We start from the raw sequence: 23,394 nt of genomic DNA, 5'->3' as shown, positions 1-23,394 counted from the left end.
TATATCCATGAAATAACGTAGTTGGACGTGCATTTATAGTAGGGGAGTAGTGTCCCAAAAAACTGAGATTTAATAAATTAACAGCAAATTATGCCAAATGTCTAGGCCGGGGGATAAAGATATATCTATAATTTTTTAATTAAAAACTATATATATAATGTATCTTGTAAACAGCTACGTATCTTTGTGCTTTCTTAAAAAATTATAATGGGACTACCTCTTAAAATAAGTATTTTGTTTCAAAGGTGCAAAACCCTTTCTTGTAGTCTTTTCCAACTAACTTTGATTGAAGGAATTCTCCGTATCTCCTGGAGGAAAAATAAATTCTAGTAGCTCTCTAATAAATGGTGAGGACTAACGAGAATGCAGACTTCTTATACCAAATCCCATATTAATGGCTAACATTCCACCACCTCCTCACACTCTTCTCCAAATCAAAACTTCCACCGGTCTTCAGCGGCAACTGGATTTTGGCCAGTCACTGAGTAATGTATGTCCAGGTCTCACGAGAGGTTGCCCAAATACATTTTTTTTGCAAGTGTCACAGTTTGTTAATTTGAAACAATGATTATTGAGGAGGAATTTTTAATTATTACTTTATTTTTGGATGACGTGGCTAGAAAAATAGCACAACCTCTCAGGGACTAGGAAATGAATAATGGAGCTCATTGGAGAAACTGTACCTCATCAGCATGGAATGAAACGGTCTCATGGCACTTAAGATTTGGACATTAAACGCTAGTTAAGATATAAATAGAAATATGTCAGGAAGACAGCTGGATGAATACATGAGAGTTTTTAAAGGGACCTGTATCTTGAAATTCTTAGAACATGATCAAGAAGGAGAACTCAAAGGTATGGTCTTATTAAAGGAAGATTGGACTAACGCTTAGACACTTTTTAATGCCTGCAAGAGACAGAGACTGTTCTGAAAGGACTGCGTTTTTCAATCATTGTCCCTTCCTCATAGTGGCAACGACACGTTACGGTTCTCCACGTGAGTAGTTGACACTTTGTGTAGTTTGTGGGATTCCCTGTGTGGGAACGGGAGACACCTGCGGAAAATTGCTTTTGAAGCTAGGTTTGCAAATACACTTCCACTCCCTTTCCCCAACATACAGAAATATGGTTTTGTTCTCACACACACACACACACACACACACACACACACACACACACACACACACACACACACACAAAGGAAGTAGAAATGGAATCGCACCAGCTAATCCACTAGGATTCCTTGCCTTGTGTCATGACTTCTGCTACTGGCTTGGGGGTGGCCCATTCCAAAGTGTTAACAGTGGAGACATGGTCATGGGTGTACAATTTCAAACGCATCAAACCCCTGTCTGGATATGTTGAGAATAATTTTATTTACAACATTTAACTCAGATAAAAGATTCTCTTCCTCTTTCCGCTTTGCTCCGTGCAGTTTTTTATTTTTTATTTAAGGCGATGTTCCAGTTTGTGATTGCTAAAACTTCTTCCAGTTTCTTGATATAAAGTTTGAATGAAAATCCCAAGTCCTTCATGCAATGACAAACAACCTACTAAAGCTACACTGCACCATCTTTGTGGTTTGTCTGTCCTTCATATTATTTTGGTTTCTTCCATAGCTGCCAAAGTCTCTAAAATGAAACTGGGGACTTGAAGGTCACATTTAAATACTGCGTGACTACACGTTGCTTCAACTGATTAGACGCTATGCACGTTGTCATGGAATTACACATTATTGTTTCCGTTTCTCAGTGTTTTGAGCAATGGATGTGTGTGGTAGTTAAAATAAATTAAAGTAAACCAACGTGAGACAGAAGCGAAGGAGGATGTTCTGCATCACTGAGAAACAGAGGGCAACAGTCACAGATCTATCTGCTCATAGCAGATGTGCTAGATTTTAGGACGCCAGGTAGCTTATTGGAGCCAGGAATCTTCCATGGACCCGGCGAGACAGTTGCCTTCCGGGATGTTGTGTTGGTGCTGCGCGTGTGAGTGGAGTGGGGGTGTCCCTTCCGTGGGAACTCGCTGGGTCTCCTGTCTGGTTCCTTCTGACCATGGTCCATGTCAGTCCCATGAGAGCTGCAGCTATTGCTACTGTACGTCTTTGTAGCACCAGTGGAATCGAGCTTGACGTGTTCAGGAGCTGCAGCCGATTTCTTTTCTGTAGCAACTGTGGCACTGTGGTCTTTTGTGCTGAGAGAGCCTCCTCTTTTGCTGCTTTCCTGCCACTTGGCTCTCCCAGCCAGTTCGGCATTGGTTCCAGCATACCCAGGATCTCGTTCTCCAGCCTCGGCTGTTGTGTTCCCTTCCACTGCCTTATTTTCCGATGCCGGCCTGCCGCTTTCACTGGACTTACTCTGGCTTTCTGTGCTTCCTTTCCTGGAAGCCTCTTCATGCTTTGACCGGTCTGCTTTTTTAGGGCTTGCAGACTTCTCTGTTTGCTCCCCTAACCTTTTCTTTTTGTGGCTGTTCACTGAAAGCTCCTTTGGTTTTCTGACATCAGGTTCCCTCTTGATATCCCATGTTGATTCTGGGTGCATCTGGTGGGAAGGGTCAGAGGGTTGGACTAGATGTGATGAAGAAAATGGTGAGACAATGTCATCGAGGGAAATAGTTACTTCCGGCAGACCTGGGGAGGTGGCAGAGGGAGAACTCCAGGAGTTTGGTTCGTCTGTGGTGACAAAAAAACAACACAGTTATTTCCGCAGGTGTTTTGCGCAATATTTTTTCCTAAAAAAAATCCAGTTCCTAAAAGCTGAACAGAGATTAAACTCTGGTTTTTTTTTTTAAAGGCAGAAGTCTTAGCTAAGAGAGAAGCGCAGGGAAATAAGAGAAATAATGCCAATCCAAGTAATGACTGTTGAATTTGGAACTCTATACGCAACTTTTAAAATGCCAGATCCTTAAATGCAGGCTCAACTTTGCTACAAATAGTAACATATTTTATCCTGGTTAAACACATGCCAGATTCACCATTGGGCTTCATGACTAAAGCATAAGGTCAAATTCATACTGGCCTCTATGTATGTTGTATTCCTGGAAAAAAGCATGAAGAGGCTTGCTGGGGGTAAAGTGTGGATGACTGGGGAAGGCAATGGCAAACCACCAGTAAACATGGTCTGCCTAGTAAACACCGTGATATGGCATTACCCCATGTGTCAGTATTGACCCAGTGCTCACTCAGGTGGCTACCTTTACTTTTTTAATGCTCTACTTGCTTTTTCATCTATGATAGAGCATTCCATGCCCTGACGTTGGATGGCCCAGACTAGCCTGATCTCGTCAGATCTCAGAAGCTAAGCAGGGTCAGCCCTGGTTAGTACTTGGATGGGAGACCACCAAGGAATATCAGGGTTGCTGTGCGGAGGAAGGCACTGGCAAACCACCTCTGTTAGTCTCTTGCCATGAAAACCCCAAAAGGGGTCGCCATAAGTCGGCTGCGACTTGACGGCACTTTATACATACACACACAGAGCATTCCATTAAGGGGAAAAAAAGAGGTTTGAAGTACCTCCTGGATTGCCTCAGACCCTTGTATATGAAGGACATAAAAATCTTCTTATGTACAGCTTAAAAGGGATTTTTTCCCCTAATGTACCACATCTCAGAACAAGACTCCTTTTTTGCACAGGTGCAAGACAATAGCCATTTATGCTTGTAATTAGCAGCGCGTTTTAGGCTGAATTGCCCTGCATATTTTTTTTGAGTTTTTCACAGTGAACCGTAGTTCAGGAAGTGACTGTGAAGCTGGCGCTCACCTTCTTTGCATTTCTTAAGAGCCCCTTTAACGCGACCTTTTGTGTTTGCTCCACCCCCACACCAAAGAATCCCCTGAGGGAACCATGCAAAACGACAGCTGCGCGTTAGCTATGCAAACAGAGGTTGGCTAATGGAAAGATCAAAGGAGCAGGCGAGTGTGTGTGGGGGTGGAATTTCTCCTTTTGCGTCGAGACTGAATAGTCATTTTAAAATTTGCATTTAAAAAAAGAGCTTTGAGTGAGCTTCAAAATTGATCCTGCATAAATGGCCAAAGTGGGACATTAGTAGGTCACTGTAGAAAGATCTAAAAATAATTCAATTGGGGGCTGAATTTTGTGAACAGTTTTCCCTCCCCAATTTCTGGAGATACTTTCTTTTCCAGAAAGGAGTTTTTTTCCAGACTCAAAAAGACAAGAGTATCTGTGGTGATGGGAGGGGGGCGGGGGCGAATGCATCCTTGTTGCCATGGTAACTGAATGACACACTATTTTGCCATACTGTGTTGCGACAAGGAAACCACAGGAGTGTAGCAAAACAGAGAACTGCTCTAGAGGTGCATGCCAATGGAATGCAGATCTCTACCAAAATGCACATTTGGGCACACACCAGAAAGCTCTTAATGGATTACGTGCTTGAATGTGCACGCCGATTCTCATTCTGTCACAAATGCAGAGGGATGGCAGTGTGCTTCATCCACCCTCTGATGCTGCCTCATAGCCAAATCTATTGACTCCGTGCCATCAACATGTTCCTTATGCAATCTCTGATTGGCTGGGAGCAGTTAGTGAAGGAAGAAGAAACACAAAGAAATTCCTAGCCTCACAAGAGTTACTGAGTCACATTTTTCAGAAAAGGTTATTAACAGGGCAGGATAAAATAATTCCCCTATAAATAATTAGCCAGCAATTCAGTGCTAATTTCACAAATTGTATTCATTTTTGCTTATATGAAACACATTTTAATTATTTAAATTACTGTTTGAATACACAATCTCCATTTTAAACAAGTTGAACTTCTATTGTGCAAAAGATACATTTTCGCAGTTTGGTTCCAAATTCTACTCTTGATTGAAATGTTGACAATTACACACCTTATGCCTGTCTAGTCTGTAAGGGTGCTGAATCAGCCAGAACCCCATCTACTGTGTTTCCCTACAAATTACACAACTTTACATACCGACAAAGGCCCTCTCAAAATATCGAAAGGGATAAGTTCTTATATTTGATCTGTTGATTGACTCTCATAATTAGAATAGTTTGTCACTTGTCTAATTATAGGGACATTTGACAGAACATTTGTTATGCAACCATTTCACCATCTTCTTGGGGAATGCTCGGGAAAATGATTTCTTGTAGGTTTCTTGTTTTGGCTTTCTAATGCACATGGTATAATGTGCTCATATCTTTATGGATCATGAGCACAGAACTCCAGCTGAGACCTGACTGTTGCCAGATACACGAGAGTTAAAGTTAAAATACATGTCTGGTGTCCTGCAGTTAGTAGATTTTATTTCAGCATTTGTGCCAGTTCTCAGACATGCATTCAACTAATGATCCAGTGGTGACTCAAGACCATAAGTAATTATTCGCACCACTTCTCCAGTTTTCCATACCAGGCCTAGAGTTAGATCTATTAAACTGTTATGCTCTTCCCAAACAGACTATTTGTTCATCTTGCTCAGTATTGGCAACTCAGACTGGTAGCCATTTTCCAGGGCCTAAGGCAGAGAAACAGCTCATCCAACTCCTGTTTCTTGGATCATTTAACTGGAAATGCCAGGGACTGGACCTTATCAATTAAAGGCAGATGTATTTTGTATCATGAATGTTATTGCACTGATATCACTGTAAATAAATTAACACATGAACACCTGCTGCCTTATACTGCCTTATATTGAATCAGACACATGCTGCCTTATACTGAACCAGACCCTTGGTCCATCAAAGTCAGTACTGTCTACTCAGATTGGCAGTGGCTCTCCAGGGTCTCAGGCAGGGGTCTTTCTCATCACCTACTTGCCTAGTCCATTGAACTGGACATGCCGGGGAATGAACCTGGGACCTTCTGCATGCCAGGCAGAAGCTCTACCACAAATACATGGCAAATTCACTCCAAGCAGAGAGACAGCTCTTACCCCAGAGACCCTGTAATCCAAAGTTTTACAATGGGAAAGGAACAGGGGGAGGGGAGGGACCAGGTAGATGAGGGTAGCAAGGTAGCATTGGGATCAAATGCAGTTTGCACAGCTACCTGGAACCTCTTGTGGGCTGTGTGTATGTGCACATGAACCAGTGGTATGAGATGTGAGTGCCTCCTTCAGAGATGGATAGATACTGAGCAGTCCATCATGGTGTGTGTGTGTGTTTAACTGTAGCATAAGTAATTGTGCAGAAAAACACACCCTTCAATTGCCAAAAATGCTTGTGTCAGTATGCAAGCAAACCAAAGCTGGTGTACTCAGAAGTAAGGCTCATTTTATTCAAGGAGGCTTACTCCCAGGGGAGTGTTCTTAGGATTGCAGCCTATATCATGAGTACTGCCACATGTCGCTTCCCAGTTAGCCAAATATTGGTGCAACACACTGCAAATTATTTTTAGAAGGTCTGAATTAGACATTTCATCTACCATTGGACCATTATGGGGTTCCTGCATGAGTGAGCTCCCTGTGGGTATTCCATTCCACAGAGCTGCAGGGACGTGATTCGAACTGGGACCATGATGTGGGGAGATGAAGGGCTTCAGCCTCCCCCTATGCTGTTTCCCCAACCTGAAATGGCCCCAGGCCAGGGGTGTTATTTGTCCTGTTGGAGGGCTGCATGTGGACTATTCAGCACCCATGTAGCCCCACAATGGGACAAATAATACCCCTCTATTGCTCCTTTCCCCCCCTTTTTGTCACTTTTTGTTTTTATTATGTTTCCTGTTTTAGTAGTTGCTTGTGTATTCTATTGACTTTTTGTCTTTGGCTGTCCTTGCTTGTTTTGAACTTTGGTTATGGGTTGGATTTGAATTATTGCTTATTATTGTGTACCATGCTGGTCACCTTTGTGGAAAGGCAGAATCACAAGTATTTTAAAGAAATTTTAAAGAAATCAATAAGTGATATTCATTTGGTATTATACTTATACATTCCCTTCTTTGGAGAAGCTGATAGTGGCATGTTTTACACATGAGGAAGCTTACACATGAGGCCAACGACTGGAGATGAGGATTGGGAAAAGGCCTTCTCTCTTGTGTCAGATTCCATATACTTTTGTGTGTTTCTTCAGGAAAGAGAAATGCCTTTAATCTGTTATTCTGTGTCATAGGAGGGAAGTTAGAAATGCATTAGTGCAGTGTTTTTTCAACTTTTCCAGAGCTGCAAGAATATGATAGGAAGTCATGTGACATCAGCGTCGCATGACAGGAAGGGTGTGGGCAATTATGACCACACCCGTGTCAGTGCTAGGTCCATAGGGAGCAGACCAAGAGAGCTAGAAAAATGAAGTGTAAGCTGAACAATAGGAGGTATCCAAAGTGAGGAGCAAACCAAAGGTCACAGCCATGGGGGAATCCTCACCACTGAGTGACCTTGTCTGCAGCTCCTCTCAGCACGCAGGCAAACAGAAGCGGGAAGTAAGGTTTCTTTGTTCTCTGAACAAGTGTGCTAGTTTTTTGTAAAAATCAGGACTCATCACCTAGCAGGTGGGGCTCCATGACCCACCCGAGGATACCAACTCATGGGCTGAAACCACTGCATTAAAGCATCAAGCTCCTCTAATTTTCCCATGCCCTGATCTCTAGGGAAATGCACAATAGTTCTGGGAAAGTCAGTGATGATCCGGGGAAAGCTACTTCATATCAATGGCATGATGATCCAGGGAGATCAGTGTCACACCACTGTGCAGGCTTAAGGATCCTTTATATTACTTTTGTGGAATGGGTACAAGACCTGGTTTAGTCAACACCAAAGCCTGTTTCTTATTTGGATTTTCTTTCTCATGTATTTAAAATAGTCTTCTAATTTATGAAGGAAGTGAGCTATAACAAGAGATCCAACAGTTCTTGCTGAGAGCTTGCTTTCTTGTCCTTGAGCTGTCTTTATTCAAGGAAGGCCATTGATTTCCTCTTTTCCCTGGCAAATCACTGATGCTTCAAGACAGAATCATTATGGTGGAAGAAGAGAGGCTAGCTTCACAAGTAATGAAAATAAATATTCTGCAGAATATGATCTCAGAGTAGGAAAGTGGGGCAGATGGTTTATATGATCTGAACAGAATGAAGACATGGAGACTAACATCATATCAAATAAATGAATACACCTACTATTTTGGCTATGAAACCCTCTCAACTGAAGAGGAAAAATCATTGTAAGGAAATAAGGTTCTGAAATGTAGTGGGACTTGTTTTCTGCCCTGATTTTTATTGAATGGTTCCTTTATAGGACTTGGCTTTAGGTTATCTTAGATGATCATAGATAATTACAGAATACCAATCTCATTAGATGAGAGTCATCCCTATGCATAGCTCACTACTGGACTTTTGCATCCACTCTGCATACCACATTATTTTCTAATTTATACATTATAACCAAACAGAGAATGAACTGTAAATGGTCATCACTATAGCCCTAATTCCAGAATCATTTATCCTTCTGCAGGAGTGTGAGAGCAGTGTGTTGCATGTATTGTAATTCTTAGATTATATTATAGATTTTAATTGCATATTTATGGTGTTAATTTTATGGATTATCATGTACGTATGTATAAAAAAATCTAATAAAACAAACAAATAAAGCTCAAATGCACAATGAAGGTCCTATATAAAAGAAGAAGAGAAGAAGAGTTGGTTTTTATATGCCGACTTTCTCTACCACTTAAGGAAGAATCAAACTGGCTTACAATCACCTTCCCTTCCCCTCCCCACAACAAATACCCTGTGAGGTAGGTGGGGCTGAGAGAGCATGACTAGCCCAAAATCACCCAGCTGGCTTCATGTGGAGGAGTGGGGAAATAAATCCAGTTCACCAGATTAGCCTCCGCCGCTCATGTGGAAGAGTGGAGAATCAAACCCGGTTCTCCAGATCTGAGTCCATCACTCCAAACCACTGCTCTTAACCACTACACCACGCTGGCTGTCAGTTAAAAATAACTAGTAATTAAAATCATCAAAAGTTTGAAATGGCTTATAGTGTTGTGTCAATGTAGCAAGCTCAGTAGTGGTTAAAAAAAAGTCTTTCTAGGATGCCTTACCATTTGAACATCATTCCCCACTTTCTATTCTTTTGTGTTGAGGCTTCACATATTCAGGCTTGTGATATACAGCAGGGTTCCTCAGCCTTTTTGAGCCTGCGGGCACCTCTGGAATTCTGACACAGGGTGCTAAGCACAGCTACAAAATGGCTGCCGCAGGAGGTGCAGCCAACCACAAAATGTCAGGGAGTGAGATCGTGCACATAACATTAATTGTAATTCTTCAATCGCTCAAGAAAATGTTCTGCTGAACAGGATGCCTTTTTAAATACATATAGTGTTTAAAGGTCTTTTCCTGCTTACACACAGTGTGACGGCCTTTGATAGTTTTGCCATTGAAAATCTATAAAAACCCCTTAGAAACCTTATAAAAGACTAAGCATGACATGTGTTGAGAAGGTTTCCTGCCTTAGAAGGTTGAGAAGAAACTTGCCTTAGAAGAATACAGAAGTGTATTCCACAGTACTCTGGGAACATTGCCAGAGGAATAGATAGAACAACACCTGCTCCAGAAGGGAAAAGTAGTATTGTAGTATTGGAAAACCTTTTCTAATAGAGATAAGAGGCAAGCATCAGATATGGTTACATATCTGAGAAAGGACAATGGTGTGGTTGCAATGTGGAATACAATTTTCCCCAAAAATATGCTGATGCATGAAGAATAATCAGATTATCTACATTATCAGATGTAGAAGGGGCAACAACACATAATGCAGATGTGTTGATAACATAGATCTGAAGTGTATATAAGGCGGAGCAGGATAGCCAGTACTTCAGAATGTTGTTGCTGGGCAGACTGCAGCTGCACAGACACAGCATCTCTCCATCTCAGAGGCCTGAGATGTAAAACATTGAGACTCTGATCCTTGCGTGGACAGAAGTTCTCTGAGGTATCTTGAAGTATCAAGATCTGGATATTTCAACTAGGGCTGTCAATTCGGTTCGGCCCGAACTGAAAATCAGCCGAATTTCCCTTGATTCGGCGGTTTTTAGTTCGGGAGGAACCGAACTCAAAACTGGCGGGCAACCGGGGGGCCCGAATTCAGCGAGTTCGGGAGTTCGCGAATAAATTCGGCCAATTTGGGGCCGTCAGTAAGCAGCATAACCTTCAGTAAGCAGCATTCTCCTCCCCCGGCCAATCGGTGGCCAAGCTGGGTTTTCTTCTGGCCAATCAGTCAGGATTGAGTACTGGAGGAATCAGCTGATGTGCGGCCGGCCGGGAAAAGAGATAGAGAGAGGGAAATCCTCATGTGTGTGTGAGGGGGTGCTTGTGCACATTCGCTCCTTTCCGTGGCTGCAGGGGGCGCATTTTTTGGGGTACAGACCCCAAACTTTCAGGGGATATTCAGACAAGTTTTCTTAAGAGACCACCCAAGTTTTGTAAACATTGGGTCAGGGGGTCCCGAGATATGGGCTCCCCCCTTTTTCTTTCCATGGCTGCAGAGGGCGCATTTTTGGGTGTGCCGACCCCAAACTTTCAGCGGAGCATCAGACAAGGCTTCTTAAGATACCCCCCAAGTTTTGTAAACATTGGGTCAGGGGGTCCCGAGATATGGGCTCCACCCCTTTTTCCTCTCCCCCCTTTTCCATTTTCGTGGCTGCAGGGGGCGCTTTTTTGGGGGTGCAGCCCCCAAACTTTTATCATAGCTTCAGAGAATCCCTCTTAAGAGACCACCCAAGTTTTGTAAAGATGGGTTCAGTGGGGGCTGAAATATCGGCTCCCCCCTTTTCTCTTTCCGTGGCTGCAGGGGGCGCATTTTTGGGTGTGCCGACCCCAAACTTTCAGCGGAGCTTCAGTCAAGGCTTTTTAAGAGACCACCCAAGTTTTGTAAACATTGGGTCAGGGCCCCCTGAGATGTGGGCTTTCCCCTTTCCCCTATTGGGATGAATGGATCACCCTCGAGAGATGCATACATATGGATCTTATATTGGATACAAATGGAATCATATTGGATTACCCAGCCTCTCCTGCTGGAGCAGAAGACAGCCACAGTAAGACCCCTTTGGGGGCTTTAATCTATAATTTTTCTTTTCTGTGTGTGGGTGTGGGGGAAAGCAGAGTCTGTGTGTGTGTGTGGGGAGGGAGCAGTTTCTGTGGGTGGGGGGGGAAGCCAAAGGGGGCTTTTGCCGGTTCTGCCTGGGGTGTGTGTTCCCCCTCCAGTCTCTCTCTCCCTGGTTTGAGGGGGGGCTTCATTTTTATTCTTCAGGTTTTTCCTCATTCATAAGATCAGTTAGGTTATTTTGATGCTTGCTCAAAACTGGTTTTCAAATGGTGACTTAAAGAATGCATCTGCCTGGTCCCAAGTCCAATGCAAAAGGAGAAATTCCACCCCCTCCTGCTCATTATGCATAGCTAGCTGCCTCTGTCCCTTTCCATGGTATGCAAACTCCCAGGTGTCAGGTGTTGCTTTGCACTGTTGCAAAGGTGTTGCATTGCGTGCTTGTGTTGCTTTGCAGTTGTATTGTTTTGCAAAATTCTTCACACCTGCCCCGCCCTTTGCATGTTTGCAAAGGTGTTGCTTTTCAGTTGTGTTGCTTTGCAAAGTTCTTAGCACCTGCCCCGCCCTTGCTCTCATCAGCTGTTTGTCGGGCTGGGAGCTTTGTGCGTGGGCGGCAAGCTCTGCTGAGAGATACACATTAAGGGTGGGGGGACCCCTTTCAGGGCCCATATCTCAGCCCCCCCTGACCCAATCTTTACAAAACTTGGGGAGTCTTTCAATATACATCCTTTGAAGCTCTGCTGAAAGTTTGGGACCTCTAAGCCCAAAAATGTCCCCCCCAGAGCCGCGGAAAGGCGCGATTGTGTTTTTAATGGCTTTATTCGGCCGAATTTTTTTTCCGAACTTTGAATTCCCGCCGAATTGAACGGATCCGAAGTGGGGGAGTTCGGACTTCGGCACGTACCGAACCCACAAGGGCCAAATTCGGCCGAATCCGAACTGTACCGAATTTTTTTTTTGACAGCCCTAATTTCAACATATCTTATAATATTCACAGTCTTCTTGTGAGACTGCTCTATTACTAGAAGAGGATGGAGACCCTTAGAATTCTTATCCTTTGAATAAAAATCTAAGCGCAGTGATCTTTCCATAAATTGGAACATTGAGAGTCCATTGGATTAATGGATTCTTACAAATTAAACCTATTTGGCTTACCAATGCTAAAGAACATCCTGAACACAGGACTAATAGATAGACCTCTGAGATAGTGTCAGAAAGTCCTCTACCTAACAGAGGGACTTCTGAAACTCCTCAGAGTAGAGACCAGAGATATTCCTGACAGAAAAGGAGACTCTCTGTACTCTGTGAGATATGCACAATGCCGATACACTGTACAGCGCATACACAGATTTGAACCATAAGTTCACATACAAAACTCTCTACAATTGACACTGCCAGAGAGACTTTAAACAGCTTTAAGCTAACACATAGTATTTATATATTCAGCATTGCTGTCTAATACTAAAAGGAACATGCATAGCATGTACATAGACAATGCCTGATCTTAATGGTGATCAGAGGTCTTCTTTATAGCTAAGAATACTGATAGAAGTCTTTAAGGATTCAAGACTTAGAAAATACAGATACTTTGGGATAAATTCATATGTTCTTATAGAACTTAGCTACTTAGAGGTTTGCAGATGACATAGCAAGATATATTGTCTTCTGTATGATATTTTGAATGATTTAAGTTAGGATGCTTCTAACCTAATCTTTTTCCAAAGAATTAACCATATTTTGACAGGATTTCTGTAACTTTATATCCTGAATGAAGGTGCATTGCACTACTAAGGTATATTCTGACTTAGATACTCCTTTATGGAGGCATACAGAGTGTGAATGATTACTTGCTACTTCTTGTTACATAAAATGTTTAAGACTAATGATGTCTAGCCTTATATAATATGTTAAGACTTTGCAACCAAAAGCATATTTTATATAATGTAAATAAATGTGTTTTTATTATACTTATACTCTTGTCCAGTATTATAAATGTATTGTCATGTTCAAGAGATGTCCTAGGAACTGTAACAAGTTTCTAGGAACCGTTGATTCCGGTCTACTGGTGTCCCGCTGAATAAGATAACATATTCCTTCTCAGGAAGGGGTCCTTTCTAAGAGCGTAGGCACTTAACGGCCCGAACCGCGACAACAGCTTACCTTGAGTCATGCAGTGAAGATACTTGTGCAGCTGCTGCTGAAGCAACTTTTAAAAAATCTGCACAGCCAGTCAGATCTCTAGTGGCCAATCAGAAGTCCTGCTGGGCAAAAGCCCACTTTCTAAAAACAATTGGCAGGTGCCATGATGTCCACAGGTGCCATGTTGGGGAGCTCTGGTTCAGAGGGTGTGATTCTCAGTTTCAGAATGAGAGGTCTTGGGCTGAAATGTCATCTATTATTTTGGATTCATCCCACTCCAGTGAACTAGTTGGACAAATGGTCTAAAGCAGCTTCTTAGATTTGCCTATATATTCCTATATATGCAATGTTCTAGCAGAGATTATGTCTCTCTGTGTGTAATTACTACACATGGAGTATCAATCTGAAAATATTGTATTTTGATTCTCCAGCGGATCACTCATTTATGGTTTTGCCACCCAAATTTTTCACATTAACGCTTTAGCATGTTCAACATAACTAAAGAGATTACTTTCATATTAATACATTCTTTTACTTTTCTGTATGAGAGCAAGCTACCAGCTTATATCTCATGCAGCGAACAAAGAAAGCTGGAAAATCTATATCACAAGTTGCTGTATAATTAGAAATTATAATGAGTTTTAGATTAGTTTTTATTAATGTAACTAAGTTATATTCCATCATAAAAGTTATTCATAAATACATTAATAGCATGGGTAACAACAGTAAATCAATAAAATGAACTATATATTAGATAGATTGAATAAATTTGGAGTTAGGATGTACACAGTTTCCTAGCCACAACCCAGCAGAGTTTAATGTTCAATGGATGTTGAAGTCCATTGATTTTAATAGTGACCATTAAATGTAATAATTATTCATATTTATTAACAGCCAATATGCAGCTGTCATTTTTAGAATTCCATAGATCATAACATTGCTGAAGTGACTAGCTAAAGGAAAGTACATCACTTAATGGGCAAAAATAGAAATTATGTATGAGTCTGTATTTTATGTAATCCTCTGCAATACTTTTCATTTTTATGAAAGTAACATTATTTAATGTAACTTTCCTCATTGTTATGGCTTTTTCAACTATGCCTTTCTGAGAGGTCTCTTTCTTTCTCTTTTCGCCGGTCCTTCTTATTCTATAATTTCCTGTTGAAGATTTTAACAAGGCCAGCTTGAAGGCCTGTCATTCCTCCTCACCCTTTTTGAATGCTCAGACAGCGCTTCACATTTCCTTCTTATTCCTACTGGTCTGCCAGATCGAATGCTTTCACTTTTCTATTTCTATTTGTTCTGTTGTAAGTGCTTTAGTTAAATGAAGGGACACAGCCTCTTTCCAAAAATAGCCAGCTACAAAGACTTCTTTTGATGACCACAAATAGCACAATAATAAAGTTTTCTCAGAATAGTGATACTAGAAAATAAGCAATTTGTGGGATTGAGGTTTTGGAGGGGTTTTTTGGGGGGAGGGGCTATGGTTCAGTAGAGTGTTTCATGGAGACAGTCACAGATTCAGTCCCTGGTATCTCCTGTTAAGGGATCTAAGACGCCAGGCAGGGGTTGGGAAATTAGGTTATATTGGGTTAGATCCAAAGGTGCCCTTCTTGTGGTGTACTGGCACTTCTGTTGGCAGAGGAAGAATGGGCAAATGTCTACAATTCCTTCTTCCCTCCCACTTTGCCCCTCCACTGTCCCTAAGGATCCACTGACCCTCAAGGACCAGAATTTCAGGGGGCTCAGTGTGCTGTGGCAGGAGGGGGAGGCAGAGAAGTGCTGCTCTGCCAGCTTTACTCTGCTAGAGGAGCTCTGGATCCAAACCATTATTCTACTTTTTTGATATAAGAACATAAGAAGAGCTCTGCTGGATCAGATCAAAGGCCCATCTAGTCCAGCATCATACATCAGCCAAACCAGTTGCCCTGGAGAGCCAAATGAACAGTGCACAGTGGCCAAGGCCTTCCCTTATACTGCCTCCTAGCATTGGTATTCAGAAGTTTGCTGCCTCTGTAGATGGGGGATCCCCTATGTTACCATGGCTACTAGCCATTGATGGACCTCTCCTCCATGAATCTGTTTACCTCCCACTTTTTAGGCTAACTATGCTTGTGGTCATCACTACCTCCACTGGCAGTGAATTGCAGAATTTAATTATTTGTTGAATAAAGAAGAATTTCCTTTTGTCTGTCCTGAACCTATTTCTGAACAATTTCAATTCTGAGTTCTATTGTAACTGGAACTCTATGTAGGGATCTGGATAAAAGCAACCTGTTAGATGCTCTAAGCTGAAAGGGAAACCACCACTGTTCACTGGGGAAAAAGTCAGCACAGTGCCTGTGGATTCATCCATATTCTTCTCTGTCTGTATTTTGGATATCTTATTTGAACGGAGGCTTCCAGAACAATGCTGTTAGTCTTTAATCCATTTAATTAATCACTTCTTTTTCACCCCACTGGTTTCTGAAATTGGTATTGGCAGAAATAAGAGTGCGGCTCTTGGGAATAAAGCATTAATGAATATTCTTTGGTCAGTAAAGATTGTCATAGAAGCAAATGACAATATTAATGCTTGCTTTTTATAGCACCGAGTGGCAGCCAGTGAGGGTGTGCTGGGGGCTAAGAGGTGGGAAGAATGTCTAGCATGGAGATGTTGAGACCATAGGGAGATGGGGAAGGTGGCACCCTGGAGGAAGTTTCAGGGAGGGTGCTGTGTCAGAAGCCCATACTGTGTGCTTCTAGCCCAACCAGTCGTTAGCTATGCACTTCTGATCCCAGCCAACGCTACCCTTAAACCTCTCACCTATAAAGGTGTTGAACTGTCCCCATCCCAATCATCACTCAATGGTGGTAGCCTCTTCCTGTCTCTTATCAATCAACCAATCAATCAATCAATCAATCAATCAACCAACCTTTATTGGCATATAGTCAGATACACAGCATAAGCAGTGCTCCTGTTCCTTATCTCCCAGCAAACCATCTCAGCTGCTACCTCTGATAGGATCTTATGCCTGGTTTGCATTTCTAGCACGCAATAGCAGTGTCCAAAGATTTGTAAAACAAGGTTTTACTGAAGAATTCTTTACATCAAACAGCCTGTATCTTTAAAAGGTAAAAGGTAAAGGTAGTCCCCTGTGCAAGCACCAGGTCATTCCTGACCCATGGGGTGACGTCACATCCCGACGTTTACTAGGCAGACTTTGTTTACGGGGTGGTTTGCCACTGCCTTCCCCAGTCGTCTTCCCTTTACCCCCAGAAAGCTGGGCACTCATTTTACCGACCTCGGAAAGATGGAAGGCTGAGTCAACCTTCAGCCGGCTACCTGAAACCAACTTCCGTTGGGATCGAACTCAGGTTGTGAGCAGAGCTTAGACTGCAGTACTGCAGCTTACCACTCTGCGCCACGGGGCTCTTCATCTGTAATTTAGAAATTAGTCATTATGGGAAATTAATCAAGTATTTCACAGTTGAAAGAATGGGTCACCTGCATGCCTCAGCTGGTTGAATATACCTGGCAATGAACATAAGCCAAGACTGCGAGTTGCAAAAGCAATCATAACACCTGTTTGGGCCAACAATATTTTTGGACATACCAAGAGCCCTTGCCATGTAGGTTTCGGGATCTCTTGTTGCAGCATCACAGAAGAAGGGGTGTGGTTGTGCATATAAATTGGGTGCTCATTGTAGCAATACAGTGTTTAATTTTGTCATGTGCCTAGAGTAAACTGGATTAGTTATCCATTGAGGGGGGTGGAGTGGTGGGGGCACACCTGAAAAATAGGGGTATAGATTCCTTAAAAACATTCTCTACCTACTCACAGTATGGTGTTCCTGACTGAGAGCTATACACAGTATTTGTCATATTAAAAAGTAGCTGTGGTATGTAGGCCAGGCTGAGCTTTCTGGAGCTCTCCCAGAGATAGGCAAAGAAAGCTGGAGAAGATGGGAAAGGAGGAGCTGCTGGCTCTCTTCTCTGGTCATTGTTTCTCTCGTTTTATCACCTCCTTTATTACTCAACGGTGTAAAGTGCCATCAAGTCAAAACCGACTTATGGCGACCCTGTAGGGTGTTCAAGGCAAGAGACAAACAGAGATGGTTTGCCATTGCCTGCCTCTTCATAGCAACACTAGACATCCTTAGTGGTCTCCCATCCAAGTACTAACCAGGGTTGACCCTGCTTAGCTTCCAAGATCTAATGAGACTGGGCTAGCATGGGCTATCCAGGTCAGCCTTTATTAGCTACCTAGTATTATTACCTAGGGATTGAAAGGGGGAGCACCAGCAAACATTTGCTACCAACCATCCCTTCTGCCTTTGGGACAATTTACTGATAGAGGAGAGGGATACAATGGAAGTAGAAAAGCAGCCTGCCGCTCTAGCTTCCTTGAGAATGATTTCCTTCCATGTCCTTCGCCTGTCTCTTCAGAATTTTATGCACTCAGAGACTCACTTACATTGTGGTTTGTTTTGACCCAATGAATGTAGCATGTAGCTAAGCTGCACTGCTGAGTCATGTTAGGATGAGCTGGGTTTCTCATATGGGGAACCGCTGCAGGCTTCAATCAACCACAGCCTGTCTCCTGCTTCGTCAGTGGAGTACAATGCACTCGTGGGACTGGAATGATGGCAGAGAGGAAACCCAGAAGCCTGTCTCATCTGTTCTCTCGGGCCCTTCTGTTTCCCTCCTGCACAACTGTATCAGAGAAATGTTTAACTATTTTCTAAAACCAAAAATTGCCATTGAATATAAGCTTTGGGTGCTGGGTCAAAGTCCGCCACAATGAGAAATCCATCTTAGCCAGAAGATTATGTTACTGCAATAGCCATGATAGGGACTTCCTGTTAAAACACATGAGCACTACAAGGAAAAGAACAGTTTCTCCACAACCACTTCATGCTGTATCAATTACACAAAGGTGCCCCCCTGAAAAATGGGGGGGGGCTCTGACAGGGAAGTCAATTTGCTTTTGACCAAATTCCCTGTCTCTGTTATTCATTGAGAGTTTCACACCATTGTGCCTTTTTCCTGTACGAAGACGGGAAAGAGGCTTGCTTAAACGCTGAAGTTTTGCACTTCTGGTGCACACCGCCATTAGTTTTCATTAACATCAATTTACTTTCTGAGTGCTTTTTTTAGCTAGGCAGAATAGGCTGTGCTCTCCGCACTGAGAGTTATGCCCTACCGCTGAATGCGTCCCTGTTTAAAACTGATCTCCTGACAAAACTGTACATTTCTCCGCTCTTCATTGTTTGGCTACATCAAAATTCACTGCTTTTTCAACAAACATACCCTCCCTAGCAGGGCTGCAATGGAAATTAGGTGCACTGTCACTCCCTCTGTGTTTCCCGACTCCTGTAATTTGTAGTGCAGAGGCACCTGATAAATATTTACGAAGATGAAGTATTTATTATTTATTCATCGATATCTCATCCTCCCCCCAAAGGTCAAGAGGTTCCCCAGCAGCCTCATGTAAAAGTACTCAATGGGCTCAAACATGCTTTGCTTTAGAAATGAAGCATTACCAGGTATGCTGGTATAATGTTCATATTGCAAAGTGCCTTCATTCCAAATTCTTGCTTTCTCCACTTACAGAAGTGTGTCTGCTTCTTCTCTGGCAGAACTGCAACAGCAGCTGCCTTGCTCACCTACAGCACCATTTCCAATCCCAGCTAAAGAAAAGTGCTTATAAGGTAGGGTATTTATTTAGAACATTTGAATAACGCTTTTCCAGACTAGGCAGACAGTAGACAATAAATGCTGGCCTGAGTAGACAATACTGACTTTGATGGACCAAGGGTCTGATTCAGTATAAGGCAGCTTCATGTGTTCATGTGTCATGAACAACTCAGGAACTAAGGGTTACCTGAAGGGCCACCATCAAATTACCTGGCTGATTGTGACATGACTCAATTTCCCCATTGTTTATGCTTTTATGGCCTATTTTTATGGGTGCGGTTGGTTTACTCTCCTGGTTCTGTTGCTGTTTAGATACATACACTGATGATAGCTTTACTGACCTGTTTTACCCTTTTTAATTGTTTTTAAAAATTTGAACTATTTCTACATCTCAAAGACAGTGATTTTCATTTGTTATACTGCTTAAAATACTTAAAACAGATTAGGCTGCAGTCCAAAATAAGTGACACTGAAATGTATTTTGCTATTGGAAATGACATTGAAATTTTATATCTGTCTTTTTCTAATTAATATTTTTTTTAAAAATGGAAATGACTTGTTATTAAAAAGTTAAGAATACTGTCTATTGACAGGGGAGTCAATAAGTTTGAAATAAATTCTTTACATAGTGAATGTGAAGCTGTTGAACATAGAGCTGGAAGGGACCTCAAGGGTCATCTAGTACAACCCCCTACACAATGCATGAAATTCACAACTCCCCCCCCCACTCACCTTGTGACCCCTGGTCTATGCCCAGAGAAAGACAGAAAATTGCTTCCTGACCCAAAGTGATGATCGACATTACACTGGGCATGAAAGAAAGGGTCATCTCTCTCAGGATCTGCCTAAGTTCACAGAATCAGCATTTCAGTCAGATGGCCATCTAGTCTCTGCTTAAAAACCTCCAAAGAAGGAGAGCCTACCACCTCCCGAGGAAGCTTGTTCCACTGAGGAACCGCTCTGTCAGGAAGTTTAGCTGAAAACTTTTAAAAGTCAGTTTTGACCCGTTGGTTCTGGTCTGACCTTCTGGGGCAACAGAAAACAAATTTGCTCCATCCTCTATATGACAGCCCTTCATATACTTGACGATGGCTATCATATCACCTCTCAGTCATCTCCTTTCCAGGCTAAACATACCCAGCTCCTTCAACCTTTCCTCATAGGGCTTGGTCTCCACACCCCTCACCATCCACATTGCCCTCCTCTGGACATGTTCCAGCTTGTCAACATCCTTCTTAAATTGTGGTGCCCAAAACTGAGCACAGTACTCCATGTGAAGTCTAATCACATTCCTGACTCATATTCACTTTATGGTCTACTAAGACTCCTAGATCCTTTTTGCATGTAATGAGGTACCATAAGGAAGGGACCATTGCCCAGTGGTAGGCCACGTGCTTTGATGCAGAATGTCCCTGTTTGATCCCTAGCAACACCAGTTAAAGGCACCTAAGTGTAGCAGAGTAGGAAAGATCCCTGCTTGAGACTCTGGAGAAATGCTGGTAGACAGAGGAGATGATACTGCTGCTGGGCAGTTCACTTCCCAAGCTACCCTCTTTCTATGCTGCCCTTGACTGGCTCCTGCCACTTCCACCTTGAATCCATGCCAAGTGGTAGTGGCACAGAAATGGAGATGTATGCCTCTCTGCCTGGCCTAGGTTGAAGGTGGGCTGCAAAGGCACTTCCTCTGAAGCTTGGAAGAAGGTATTCAGACAGCAAAATGCCTTGAGCTGCCTCTGAATGCTGGGCTAGATGAAACAATGGTCTGACCCTGTGCAAGGTGACTTCATATAATCCAGGGAAAGTTAGCTGCATTGTTGTTGAAAGGGAATTGGGATATGATGCTATGTACATTTCCTTGGAAGTAAACAGTACTGGATACAATGAGATTTACTTGTTTACATGGACTCCGCTGTACAACACTTTATTTGTACTAATTTACACTTTGGTGCAGCTACTACTGCTGACTTGAACAAATATTATGGACTGATTTGCTTGTTTCCTCTGTGCTGAATCAACAGCTGGAGCTTGAAAATGGTCCAATTAAAATACCAAGTCTTGAAAAATAAATTGCAATAACAATGTCGTTTTCTTTGGTCCATTTCCAAAAGTTATTTTTGGCTAGTGAACAGGTAAGCCTAATAAATCATTTCTTCATGGGATACAATGAGGCTCTATGGCTCTTCTCTGGATGCATCCTAAACCAGGCACATTTGAAGTTCGGCGATGTTGGGTATTAACAACCTTGAAAATTTCATTCTGAAAAAATATAGTGACTGAAAAATTCGTTCAAGCATAAAGTGCTTGACCACTTAATTAAAGCATGAAGTTTATTTTGACCACTTAATTAAAGCATGAAGCTGAACTCACTCACATGCTAATATATTGTTCTGCCAACACCCTGTCAAGTTTCATTCTCAATTAACCGAACTACCGTACTAGAATGTACAAATAGCCCTTGGACTAAATACCATGAACCATCACATTTTGTATGTTCTGCAGGATTTGTGCCTTTGATGGGCAAACTTCAGAGGAACACTCAGCCAACATTAAGTTGTTAAGTGTTCCTCCCACTGATTACAAATCAGAGAGTTCAGCATGTGCTATCCCATAGACACCAATAGGATGAAAGTATGCTTAATTTTTGCTTGGTCATACTTTAAATTTTTATTTCTTATTGTCAAGACTGAATGCTTCTGGACTTTCATTTGTGTGTGTATCGATAATGATACTGTGAAAGATGTGAACTCAACAATGAGAACTGCATGACCAGTGAAAGAAGACAAAAGTAAAAGCAAATGATATCATTTAAAAAAACTGTTTCCATTTTTGCATCCTTTATAGGAAGGCCCAGAAATTGATTGATCTTTTTTGGATGCAAAATTAGGGTTGTACCCCAGGTAAGAAATATAGCAAAATGTGGAAGAGGGAAATGGAGGAAACCTTTGCCAAGGAAGCAGACAGCCCCATCGAACATAGCTTTTGGCTAAACAGGCATAGGGGTGGTCAGAGACTTTGCAATATGGCACAAGAGGTTTGATTTTCTACATATCCATGTTCTATGGAACCAGCTCTCCGAGACTTGCTACTGTATAGTAGTGTTGCTCATCTATTGGGGAGTTGATCTTGTGGAGTCCAGTGGGACCTACTCTTAAGTACTAGTGTACAGGTTATAACCTATCTGGCTAACAGTTCTTATTTGAGCAATACTGTTACACTACAAATTCTAGAGGGGTTGCTGTGCTAGTCTGTTGCAGTCAGAGCTAGTTCAAGGGATTTCGGTGTCCCAAGCAAGGTCTACTTGTTTCCTCCTCCTGTGCTGCTATTAGTCAGGTGCAAGCAGAATCCTTGTGACAAGGCCGCTGAGGGTGAAAATACATGATACAAAATCCATGTGTCAGGATATGGGTTCCCAACCTGAGTCATGTTACATGTGCCCTGGGATGGAAATGTGGTGTTAGAGGAAGGCAAACAGGACACCCCCACCCCGCCAAGCAACATTTCTGGTGGGGAAACCAACCTGGTTCACCAGATTAGCTCCCGCCACTCATGTGGAGGAGTGGGGAATCAAACCTAGTTCTCCAGATTAGATTCCACCGTTCCAAACCACTGCACCACGCTGGCTCTCACTGCAGTGAGCCACTGCAGCATTCCGGCTCCCTCTTCACTGTGCTGCCTAAGGCAATTGCTTGGGTAGATTGGCCAAAGAACCAGCCCTGGTTCCAACAGAAGCAACACAGAGTCTTATGACACCTTAAAGGCTCACTGCTTTATTGTGGTATGTGAGGCAGAACTCCACTTTCTTAGATGTGTGAAGTGTGCATGAGCACAGGTTCTGGTTCACAGAGGTTTACGCTGCAATAAATGTCTTTTAGGCTTTTTTTTTTTAATATTCATCATAGATTATATGGAAATAACTGAAATATCTAGCCAGAACTCTAGGGATGCAGCAGCAGTGGAAAATACTGGGATTAAAGCCCATCTATGAAATTAAGTTGTATTTTCTGCCTTGAGAAAGACAGAGTAGAAATAAAGTAATAAATAGAATTCAAGGATTTTTCTGTGCTTTTTAATTTATTGAATATGCCAGATTTTCAACTATCAAAGAAGAGTCTAGTGCTGAAGAAGGCAACAAACAAGTTAGGATGTAAGAAAAACACTCAGTTGGAACAGTTCTGTACAATGAAAGCATATTAGAGAATGAGAAATATACATCCAGAGTTTTACACACCGTGTCTTTAGGGTGGCCCAATAAGTAGAAATAGGGGGAGCCATGCTTGTCACTTTTCATGCACATGGAGAGGCTTGAAGGTACCATTCCTAAAGGAAGGGGAGGAACAGCCTAGGACCAATCATTAGAATTAACAGAACCAGAGACATCAAGACACATTATTAATAATTATTAATAATAAATTATTATTATAATAGCAAAGAATTCTTAGATTATTAGAACAGCTGAGCAAGATGTTTATAAGCGACAGGCAACTTTTTCTAATACAGGTAAGACAAAGATGCATGCAGTCAATTAATATTAGTGAGAGAACAACTACTCTAAAAACATATTTGAGAAGAAGCTTCTGGAGAAATG

At 42.2% G+C, this 23,394-nt stretch overlaps 1 protein-coding gene across 2 annotated transcripts in view; it reads right to left on the bottom strand.

The window, feature by feature from the left end:
• Positions 1 to 1,117: 1,117 nt before the first annotated feature.
• MAGI2 (membrane associated guanylate kinase, WW and PDZ domain containing 2) overlaps positions 1,118 to 23,394 on the bottom strand; it is a 723,148-nt gene continuing 700,871 nt past the window's right edge. The window contains exons 24-25 of one of the 2 annotated variants that reach the window (XM_056845940.1): positions 1,188 to 2,671; positions 1,118 to 1,136 (exon numbers count right to left, since the gene is read on the bottom strand). In XM_056845940.1, coding sequence (XP_056701918.1) covers positions 1,869 to 2,671 — 803 coding nt within the window. In that variant the 3' untranslated portion in view covers positions 1,118 to 1,136; positions 1,188 to 1,868. Of the gene's footprint in view, positions 1,137 to 1,187; positions 2,672 to 23,037; positions 23,127 to 23,394 lie in introns of those variants that run through there. The other variant, XM_056845941.1, reaches the window with a different exon arrangement.

This window comes from Euleptes europaea, chromosome 3 (assembly GCF_029931775.1).
Source record: "Euleptes europaea isolate rEulEur1 chromosome 3, rEulEur1.hap1, whole genome shotgun sequence".
Classification (NCBI taxonomy): Eukaryota; Metazoa; Chordata; class Lepidosauria; order Squamata; family Sphaerodactylidae; genus Euleptes; species Euleptes europaea.
This window is presented reverse-complemented; position numbering and strand designations above follow the sequence as displayed.